Source organism: Dioscorea cayenensis, chromosome 7, assembly GCF_009730915.1.
Source record: "Dioscorea cayenensis subsp. rotundata cultivar TDr96_F1 chromosome 7, TDr96_F1_v2_PseudoChromosome.rev07_lg8_w22 25.fasta, whole genome shotgun sequence".
Lineage (NCBI taxonomy): Eukaryota > Viridiplantae > Streptophyta > Magnoliopsida > Dioscoreales > Dioscoreaceae > Dioscorea > Dioscorea cayenensis.
The window spans coordinates 24,624,065-24,635,155 of NC_052477.1; the positions used below are offsets into that span (position 1 = coordinate 24,624,065).

Genomic DNA, 11,091 nt, shown 5'->3' on the forward strand with positions numbered 1-11,091 from the left:
AGAAGAGATTAGATAACCTCTCAACCTCGCACTCAAATAGAGTAGCAATGAGCTCTAGGGATTCCAAGTGATAAATCTCTTCCTAAATATAGACCTAACTCTTTGGTCCAGGTGGAAGGTCCCTAACCACGATTAAGCCCTAGATACTAAGATCATCTCAACGCTTCACTCCGTTGCACGTGCAACTAAGCCCCAGCGGAAGGTCATCCCTTAGACCATTCACTCTATTATGGCTGTAAAGAACTCGAGGAACGGAGGTAGAATCTATCACGTCGGAGGGAAAAGAGGACGCTACTATACCTCTCGACTCACTCTCTCAACCCTCTCCAACCTAGCTTTGTCTAATGCTCGTGGTGTGTCACTCACTCACAAGGTTACCAACAAGAACTCTCAACCCTAGTGTCACTCTAGGGGAAATGTTCATACAATCAAGCATTCAAGGTTGGAACTCACAACAAACATCAATTAATTGAAAGCATAATAAAGAGATTCAATGAAACAAATACATCCTAGGGTTCACAAATACCCAAGTACCCACTAGGGGTTTAGCTCTCCATGGAGCTAAGTACAATCAAAGAAATAGAATCTAAAAGCAATGAATCCATAGAGAAACCCCCTCGATAGTCATGTCAATGGTCTTGTGGAAAGTCCTCTACTCGTCGTACAAAGATTCCCTTGTCTGGTATAGGATACGCCTCGACGAAGGCTCCCCTACCAACCTTCTTCCTAAGGAATCACGATGTCGGAGCCGTAGAACCCCTCCAAAACCTTAGCCAATACCTCTCAAATCCCTAGCCGAAACCCTCTCTCAAGTTGGGGAAAAGATGGAGAAAAAAATGCTGAAATCGGGGTTGAATCGGTTTTAAATAGGGCTAGAATCGGGCGACTACACGGGCTTGTGGATTTTACACACGCCCGTGTGGGATTCTCTGAATTCCTGTTTTCTCGGCCGGCTGTGAACAGTGCTACCACATTACTTTCGCTACAGTGTTATGCTACAATACCTGGCCTAAAATACTTCCCGAGTCCATACTTTTATCGAGGTGACACAAACGGGCACACATTCATATCGTGGATAGCTTTGCTTCTTTAATGACAGACAAGTTGGTGGAGATCTTGTTCTATGTGCATAAGTCGGAATGCATGAATGTGACTGCCCTTGTATCGCTCCAAATGGTTGTGCTAACTCAAATATGTGGAGGTTGGCATACACTCTAGCATCTCACACCCGACCTATGTCTTCACGTTTGAACCTTAGCAAGATTTCCTCCAAAAATCGGTGCATTATGATCCACATTGGCTTTTTTCCTTCATACTCGGCCTCACAACCCTACCTGCATGAAAGTAACATAAAAGCACACATATTAGTATAAAAACCTGAGAAAAGTAATGTTCAACATAAGGAAAGAATGCTTCGCATTCATATCACACAAGCACTTATCAAGGCATTAGGAGCATCTTTTAGAGAGGGTGAGCTGGCGGGGTGAGGAGGCGAATTACTAGAACCATCAATGCACCTGAGGATGGAGAAATAGAAAAAGTATCAATTGAGACTGGTGGATGAGGCACAAAATTGGTAATGATAGTGGAACTCGAAATAATAACTGAAGGGAAGGAAGACGATGCACTAGAGGAAGACTGAAGAAAAGAAAGATTTAGAGAAGATGAAGAAAAGTAAGGTGTGCCTTCAAGAAAGTCTATGTGACGGGAAATATGAAGACAATGAGATAGAGGATCATAGCAGTGATAGCCCTTGTGTTTAGACCTATAGTCTAGAAAAATGCACATGTTGGAATGAGGAGAGAGTTTGGTTCGCTCAACAATAGGCAAATGTACAAAAAAAGTACAACCAAAACTGCAAAGGTGACCATAAGAGGGAGTGCCACCAGAAAAAGTGGGGGATAAGTTCTATTAATGAGAAAGACTGAGGTAAGAATAGCCTCAGCCCAAAAAGTTTGAGGGGGAGTAGAAGAAAATAGAATGGCAAAGTAGTTTCCAAGATGTGATGATGCTGCGCTTAGTAATACTATTTTGAGCAAGTGTGTGAGGACATGATTGCTGAGCCAGAGTGCCATGAGTAGAGAGTAACTCTTGAAAGCATGTAGAGAGATACTCACATGCCCCATTAGATTGAACAAAAGACCTTAATGGGTTTACCGAACTGAGTATATATCACTTATACAAATTGAGAATAAATGGCAAAAACCTCAGATCAAGAACGCAGTAGGTAAAGCCAGGTATAACGGGAGAAATCATTAATAAAGCTGATATAGTAGAAGAAACCACCAAGTGATGAGAGTGGGGTTAGGCCCCAAACATCCTAGTGAATAAGGTCAAAAGGAGATTCTGAAAGAGATTCACTGGAGGAGAAGGGAAGAAATGTATGCTTAGCATTCTTACAACCTATACATGAAGGTAAAAAAGTAGTAGGAACAGAACCAAGACTACCTGAAATAGTTAAGATTTTCACGCGAGCATTGGACAAGTGACCAAGACGATTATGATAACGATCGAGAGAACACACAAATTCAACAATGGCAGAACAATAAAGAATTGGAAGATGAAGATAGTCTTAATGATAAAGTCCACCAACTCTACGCCCGGTTCCAATCCTTTTACCTGTAAGATTATCCTGCTTGGAACAAACAGAACAAGAAAAGGTTACTAGAAGACCATGATCAATAAGTTGGCTAACCATAAGGTTGAGAGCTAAGCTAGGAACATAATAGTAATCGGGAATGTTAAATGAAGTTGACTGAATACAGCCACACTGTGTGATATGGTGAAGGCTCCCATCAACAGTCCGAACAATGGAAAGTGGGGAGGGGTAGATATAGAAACCAGGCTAGAAGCATCCGTAGTCATATGATGAGTGGCACTAGAGTATAAAATCTAGGAGGAGGAAGACATACCAGAGACAGTAGACATAACCAAGGGAGTACTGGACTACATAGCATGCTGCATAACATGTATCTTCTCGGTAAGTTGAGCAACTTGAGAGAGTAGATCAGCAGAAAAATTTGGAGCTAAGACTGAAGCATCATGGGAAGATGGAGAGATAATAGAAGAAGGAGACAGAGGGTGAGACTGTTGCTCATGGTGTTGCTAAAGCTAAGGACATTGACGCTTCATATGTCCAGAACACTTGCAGCAACGGTACATGGTCTAGAATCTCAGAGAAGATGAAGAGGAGGCCATGTATTTTTTTTAAACAATATTGTAGTGATAATATGGAGACACTATAAAAGTACTATACATGATACTATAAAAAACAGTGCTCTATCACTGACTGTAGTAGCATTGTAGATAGTGGAGAATCTTTGTACTCCACAAGTAAGTGTCTTGTCAGGGTCTTGTCATAGCCTATTGTAAAACCTTGGGCTTGAGTGGTTTTAGCCTATGGTTTTGTAAGTGGTTTTGAGTCCCTTGGAGTCTATATAAGGCTCCTTAGTGTTTGTAATTATCCATGACCAACTGGATGACCAACCCTTGTCATCAATAAATAAATCCTATCTTCTTAAAACTCTTCTATCTCTCTCATTCTATATAAGCTTCCGACCCTAACTTTTACTTCACTTTGTTCTCTAGACCCTTCACTGGAGTTCATCACAAACGGAGAGTTCAAAGTAAGTTCAAGAAGCATATAGACAAATTTCAAATTACAGTTATTGTAGTAAAATTTATGTACCAACAGTTTTTTTGAAAACATAAAGGACTTAAAAGAAGCCAATATTTTTTAAAAGGAAGACCTAAACCAAATCAAGTTAAAAAATTCAAAACATATAAATCACTAGGAAAATGTATTTGTTATCTTTGTGGTATAGAAGGACATTATGCTAGAGAATGCAAAAATCCACAAGTTAAGAAAGAAAGATTGAATTTGTATCAAATCTAGAAATCCATGATGAAATAGACATAGTAAGTATTGACAACAATGATAGTGAAAATGATAGTGATGTGTGTAGCATATTTGATGGAAATGAAGGACTAAACTTTTTTCTCTGAAGACTTAATAGATTTTCATGATATAAGATGACTAAGGAAACATATAATCTTGATATAAATCCTAAATATTTATTTGAACAATATAATCAAGTAGAAGATTTTGAAAAATGTATACATGAATTTGAACCATTTAAAATGAACTTTAAATCAAAAGTGATAAATATTTCAGATTCCATATAACAAGCCATAGAGCAACTTGTAAAAATGTAAATTGTCTTTATGCCAGAAATGTGTCTCGGAAATTTATAATTTTAATTTTGAAGAACAAAAAATAGAAAGATCCAATAGCATGCCAAATAAAGATAAGGAAATAATAGAACAATTATTAAAAAGAATAAAAACTTTATAGGAAGAAATTAGTAAGTTACAATAAGAATTAAAAAATATAAAAGACATAAAAGAAAAAGGGAAAGGCATAATAGTTCAAGAACTAGAAAATAATGCCTACAAAAAGAAACAGAGAAACAGATGAAGAGAATCCTATTGAATTAGAAAAGATGATTAAAGATTTAAAAGAATTTAAAGATAATATAATATTAAAGTATCCAATCTCTCATTCTGGAAGTAAAACAGTTGATTGTCTACAAAGCATAATAGATCTTATTACATAAAGAAAAACAAGAACTAATGGAAAATTTAGTGAATTAAAATTAACAATGTCTCAAAAAATTACAAAAATAGAAAAAGATATAAAATGAATCCAAGAAATTTTAAGACAATTGGAAATTGATAATTATTTAAAGCAACAAGAACCCATGGTTTGTCCATCCTTGATGGTAGAAATGGAAACTGCACAACCAGTAGAATTCTCTATATTCTTATCACTGTGGTAATCATGAAACCTGAGCCTTACCCCATAGTTTGTCCATATGCGTTAGAAAAAACTGTGACTGTAAAATAAGCACGGTTATTCACATTCTCTTTAATTGTGGGAACTATGTAACCAAGTCCCTTGTAGTAATCGAAGACAAAGTTTTGTTCATCAGAATAATAAGAGCTGTGGCTACAAAACCAATAGGTTCATATGTGCCTCTTGTTATGGTGAAAACCTGGCTACCTTCAACACCCAAATATATGCAATGTAAGTAGTCTCATAATTAAACTAACAAGTTTAATTTTTATGTAGAAATGGCTGGAAAATGTTTTTATAACCATTAATCCTCTTGAAAACAAAAATTTCTCAAAAACTAAAGAAGCAATGAAAATTCAAGCTCAACTGCAAGAAATCACTAAAGAAGCAGAAGAAATGAAGAAAGTCATGATAAACGAAAGAAAACAAAGAATGAAAAAATTGGAATTATTTCCAAAACCCATTGAAGAAGTCAAGCAAATCATAGTTAAAAAAATGATGACATCCTAGTATGAGCAATTCATATCTGAGCAAGAAGTACTAAGATAATTGGAAAAAGAAGAAGTCTTTCCTACAGGATTCACAATAGTAGGAAATGTATTCAAAGAACTAGCCTATGATGTAGGGTGCCATTGTGAAGAAGGTTTCATTGTATTAAAATGCTCCTTGGATATGTCTCAATGGAGAAATCAATAAATCAATGGTGTTCAAATGAAAGCAATAAATCTTTCTTGACATGGATATCTGGCCAGAATAATGCTAACAAGTCTACAGCAAGCAAATTTTCTGAATGAATACTAGCAACTGATTCATTTGCTTCACAAATTCTTCAAAGCTCTCATCCCACTCTTGATGGTCCTCAATCAAGCATAGTACACCCAACAGTTACTACAAATAATTTTGAGTTGAAGCCTGCTTTTATACAGATGGTACAGAATTTAGTTCAGTTCCTTGGGCTACCTGATGAGGATCCTAATGGTCACATAGTTGGATTCCTCAAAGTTTGTGACATGCTCAAGATTAACAATGTTTCTGACAATGCAATTAGACTCTGCTTATTTCCATTCTCATTAAAGGGGGGAGCCAAGCAGTTGCTCCAAGCCCTTCCTTGAGCATCTATCACTATATGGGAGCAGCTTGTCAAAGCATTTTTGGCTCTGTATTTCCCTCATGGGAGAATGATCAAGTTGTGTTAAGAGATTAATGTATATACACAATTGGACATTGAATCATTTTTTGAGGCATGGGGGAGGTTTAAAGATTTGTTGAGGAAATGTCCGCATCACGACCTCACGAAATGGATGGAAGTTCAGATATTTTATCAAGGCATCAACCAGAGTACAAGGTAGCTCATAGATTCGGCAGTAGGAGGATCACTTGGTAGTAAAATACCGGAGGTGGCCAAATAGTTAATTGAAGAAATAGCCATGAACAATTATCAATAGAATTCGATATGCAAATCAGTTGCTGACACACTCTTGCCTGTGTACCGTAAGTGCAAGGGTGTTGAAGTAATAAAGTACCCAAGGGATGGGTAGTCAAATCCACATAAACAAGTAGCACTACTAATTAGCTAAAGTGATAATCAATTGGTGATTTTATTCAAGATGTTAATGAAATAAAATGACAAGAAAATAAGCAAATGGCAAAAGGAAGAGACAATCAATGATAAAGCAGGGTACTTGGACAATGCTCCCCCTAGGACTACAGTTTCAAGTGCAAGACTACCATTATGCTTTCCTAATTGAGATTTAAAGAGTCGTGGAAATCTAAAATCATACATTCCCAAATCTAAGGTCAACAGTGACTAGCCCTCTACGTGTTCCCCAGTGGATAGGAAGACTCTCAACACCTCACACTGCGTGGGACTACTTGGGGTTTTAGGGACTCCAATTGATAAATCCTATTCCCAAATCTAGATCAAACCCTTAGGTGAAGGATCCCTCATCATAACTAAGCCCTAGCAGAAAGGAACTCTCAACGCTTCACTTCGTTGTGCCTGCACAACTAAGCCCCAGTGGAGAGGAATATCAACATTTCACTCTGTTGTGATTGCGAAGAACTCCTGGAATGTAGAGGTAGGATAAATAGTTTCGGAAGAGAAAGGGGACACTCCACTACCTCTCGACTCACCCTCTTAACCCTCTTCAATCTTGCTAAATCTAACCCTAATGGTGATTGTCACTTGTTAAAAGGGTAACTAGATGGATTCTCAACCCTAGTGTCACTCTAAGGGAAAATCTAACCATAAGTATACAAGATTGAAACTCAATTAAAAAAACTCAATTAAAGAAAATATAATAAGTGTCAATAAAACAAAATCATCCTAAGGTTTACAAGTCCAAGCACCCACTAGGGGTTTAGCTCTCCATGGAGCAATACAAAATCAAAGATGAAATCAAAGATAAATGCAAACTATCCATAAAGATAACCCTATGTTGTCCATGATGATGATCTCCAAGAGCCGCTTCTCCTTCTCCAAGGACTCCTCCATCAAGCCTAGGGTACACCTCGCCGAAAAGATGCCGTTAAAAGCTCCCCCAATAACTTTCCTTCGTAGGAAGTAGATGTTGAACGGGTTAACACTCCAAAACCTAGCAAAACCTCCTCCAAACCCTAGCCACGCTCTCTCCCAAAGATAGAAAAAAGCCCCTGAAAACTCTCTTCAGTTGGCCTTTTAAAACACAAAAATTGGGATTTCATACCCCCATGTGAAATTTCCACACGGGCTTGTGGATTCTCTGTTTTTTGGATTTTCACACTGCATGAACAACAATCGCTACAGTACTTGTGAATAGCACTTTGCTATAGTAATTGCTACAATGATCTCGAATTCCTCTTCTTCCATTGAGGCAACACAGTTGGGCACACACCAGTGTGGTAGGTCATGTCACTTCTTCTCTTTCAAATGTGTTGATGAAGCTCTTGAGAACTCTGCACAGGCTGGAGCATAAGTGTGTGGCTGCCGTTTTGCCTTTCCAACTAGTAGTCAGACTTGCGCACTCTTGGAAGTTGGCACACACCCTCATGCGTATGATCATAGCTCATATATTGACCCTTCTTTCACATAAGAAAATTCTCAAAATCTGTCTTCATGACCTATTTTTGCTATCTTTCTTCTTATACTGTCTCCACAACGCTGAATACACAAAAGAACACAAAAACACATGAATAAGCCATAAAACTTGATAAAAGAAATATTCATTGTAAGTAAAACATACTCAATAATGTGCATACACAAGCACTTATCAATTGCCAAGACAGTTAGGAGGATTGAAGTTAGTGAGATTATGTCATTAGTAGACCAGGTGGAGGCATTGAGCAGAAAAATTGACAGTTTGTCTACTAAAAAATTAGCTACGGTTATGGTTTATGATACTTGCATGAGAGGACATGCTCCCTTTGATTGTTCCATTGTAGGGGGTGGCACATGGACCCTTCGAACAAGTGGATTTTATTGGTAGTGCCCCCAAACAGTAAGGGAATCCCTACAGTGGCACGTATAACCTTGGATGGCGGAATCACCCCAATTTTTCTTGGGAAGGTCAAGGACAATAATAGAAATCTCCGCCAGGGTTTCCTCCTTACCAACAAAATGACAAGAGACCCGTATTGGAGGAAGTGCTTACTCAGTTTATTCAAAGTATGGACACCAAGTTCCAACAGTCAGACAATAAGGTCCAGGGCATAGAGGCATCACTGAGAAACCAACAGGATTTTTTTCAAAACTTGGAGAACCATATAGGATAGATTGCCAAATTGTTGTCTGAGCGATCTCAAGGAATTCTATCGAGTAACACCGAAGCCAATCCCTATGAGCATCTCAACGGAATCACTTTTCAGAGTGGTAAAAAGTTGCTGATGGGTAGTGAGCAGGTGATGGAGAAGGAAAATAGGCCAGAAATTGAGGTTGTCTAAGGTTCGGTAGGGAAGGGAGAATATATGCCAATTAATGAGAAAAAAGCACCACCGGTAGTGAAGGAGTACATTCCCTGGCTTCCTTATCCTTCAAGGTTGAAGAATGACCGCACAGACAAGTAATTCAAGAGATTTCTGGACTTGTTGAAGCAATTGCACATCAATGTACCGTTTTTGGAAGCCTTGTACAAAATGATAAAGTACACTAAGTTTCTCATGGATTTATTAACAAGCAAGCAAAAACATAAAGAGGTATTGATGGTGATATTGAGTGAAGGGAGTTTAGCGTTGCTTCAAAACTGGCCACCGAGGAAGCAAAAAGATCCAGGGAGTTTTACTATTTCTTGCAACATTAGTGATTTTGTTGATGAAAAATCCCTAGAAAATTTAGGAGCTAGCATTAATGTAATTCCCTACACCATGTTTAGGAAATTGGGGCTATTTAACCTTAAACCAACTAGGATGACATTGCAACTAGTGGGCCACTCAATTAGACATCCTAGGGGAATCGTAGAAGACGTTTTGTTCAAGGTTGACAAGTTCATTTTCCTGGTAGATTTTGTAATTCTAGATGTAGATGAGGAAGTTATTTTCTCATCTATTGATGTTAGCAATGGTAAAATGACACTTAGGGTTGGGGATGAGGAAGTTATTTTCTCTTTATCAGATGCAATGAAACACCCTTCTACTTTCGATAACACTTGTTATTTTCTGGATGGAACTTACTCACTTGTTGATGAATGTGTGCAGGAAATGATGCACGAGGAGTCTTTTGAGGAGTCATTGGAAGATCCTCATGTTGAAGATGCCATCCCATTGCTTACATCTACCGTTGTTGATGAAACCATGTGAAAGAAGCAATGGCAAGAGGTCACTTCCCCGAAGAAAGACAAGAGAAAACCTTCACCCAAGGAGGTAACTTCTGAGTCAGTCCACAACATCCGTAAGTTCCCTATTTTCTTTGATCTTGCACTTGGACATTATTTTGGAGATATTGGTTATGGTTATGAGGAGTATTTTTACTTTGAACCTCCATGACTTTTCCGTTTCAGGTACATCAAGCTCGTGATGTTAAACAAACACTTCTTGGGAGGTTAACCAAGGAAGGTTTTTTGCAATTTTTTGAGTTTGAGTCTTTGATAGTAGTTGTTTAGTTTTGTTTTAGTTTGCAATAAATGGCATGTGTTGGTTGTTTGCTTGTGTTTTCAAACAGTCATTGTATGCTTCCCAGGTCAGATGTGTATTTGAGCTTAACTATAGGAAATAGGGAAAACTCTACTCCAATTTTAAGGATTCTTAGGAGCTACTTATGCCTGTAATCACGGCTATAAACCTCATACAGAGAGCTTTATAGGCATCTTACACCCGTAAGTCACCCCACAAAGGGATTTTAGAAAGCCTTATGAGTGCACTTTACGGGTAATTTAAACCCTTACGGCTCGTAACCTTCTGGGGAGTTCAGCCTAAGTTCTTTATGGGTATCTTACGCTCGTAAATCTGGTTGTAAGAGAATTACAGAGAACCTTACGGAGTATAGTGCTAAGCCTTTTATGGTCATAACATAGGTTGTAAAGGAGATATATCCTTGTGGGGTAGACCTTATGGCCGTAATACCCCCCATAACTATTCACTTAGAGAGACTTATGGTCATGGCTTATGCCCGTAAGCACCTAGGGGTTAAGCAACGTCGGCAACCTTTGATCTTTATTCCTAATTGATTTTCACCGGATTCTCGGTCACCAACGCTTATTTCTCCTCTCATTCTCTTCCCTTAGTGTTCTTCATCTCTTTTTGAATGTTTTCAAAAGGGATTGAACCAATTTTTGAGCTTCTTACCGGCCGGTTTTCTCATTTTCTCTTTCCTCAAAGGTAACCTTCATTTTTCATGATTTTTGAGCAGATTGTTTGATCTTTATGCATGAGAATGAATGTATATTGTTTTTTTGCATTGCTTGAATGTTAGTTTAGAGTCAAATATTATAAATTTTTAAGCTCCATTTTATAAGAGTGGTGGTTACCGCCTGAGCCTGTAGCTTATGGCTGTAAGGTCTCCGTAATGGTGACTTTCCCCATTGTTTATGGCCATAAGTCTTCCCATAATTAGGTTGTAAGCTCTCTTGTTGTGTTCAAAGTTCATAACTTTGTATTCTAAACTTCTTATTTTCTTGTGTAGCATGGTTAGGGCAAAGAGAGCAATTTTAGGGCGGGCAAGACAAAGAGACCTGAGGTGTCGACCTTGGGCAGAACCGCCACAGAGGAGACATCGACTCACCCAGTTCCCTCAGCCCCATATTTACAAAGGCTTGCTTTCGAGAGTG

General features: G+C 38.3%; 1 protein-coding gene and 1 non-coding gene across 2 annotated transcripts; one reads left to right on the top strand and one right to left on the bottom strand.

Annotated features, from left to right (window-relative positions):
* Positions 1-6,039: 6,039 nt before the first annotated feature.
* LOC120266169 lies at positions 6,040-6,146 on the bottom strand. The gene has a single exon (XR_005538012.1). It is a non-coding gene; the product is annotated as a small nucleolar RNA R71 (small nucleolar RNA).
* A 2,885-nt stretch (positions 6,147-9,031) lies between these two features.
* LOC120265206 lies at positions 9,032-9,625 on the top strand. The gene has a single exon (XM_039273091.1). It carries the CDS (start codon positions 9,032-9,034, stop codon positions 9,623-9,625), a length of 594 nt encoding a protein of 197 aa, XP_039129025.1.
* The last annotated feature ends 1,466 nt before the right edge of the window (positions 9,626-11,091 follow it).

Coding starts and splice junctions, on each gene's coding strand:
- LOC120265206 (XM_039273091.1), top strand. CDS start 9,032: ATGGTGATATTGAGTGAAGGGAGTTTAGCGTTGCTTCAAAACTGGCCA.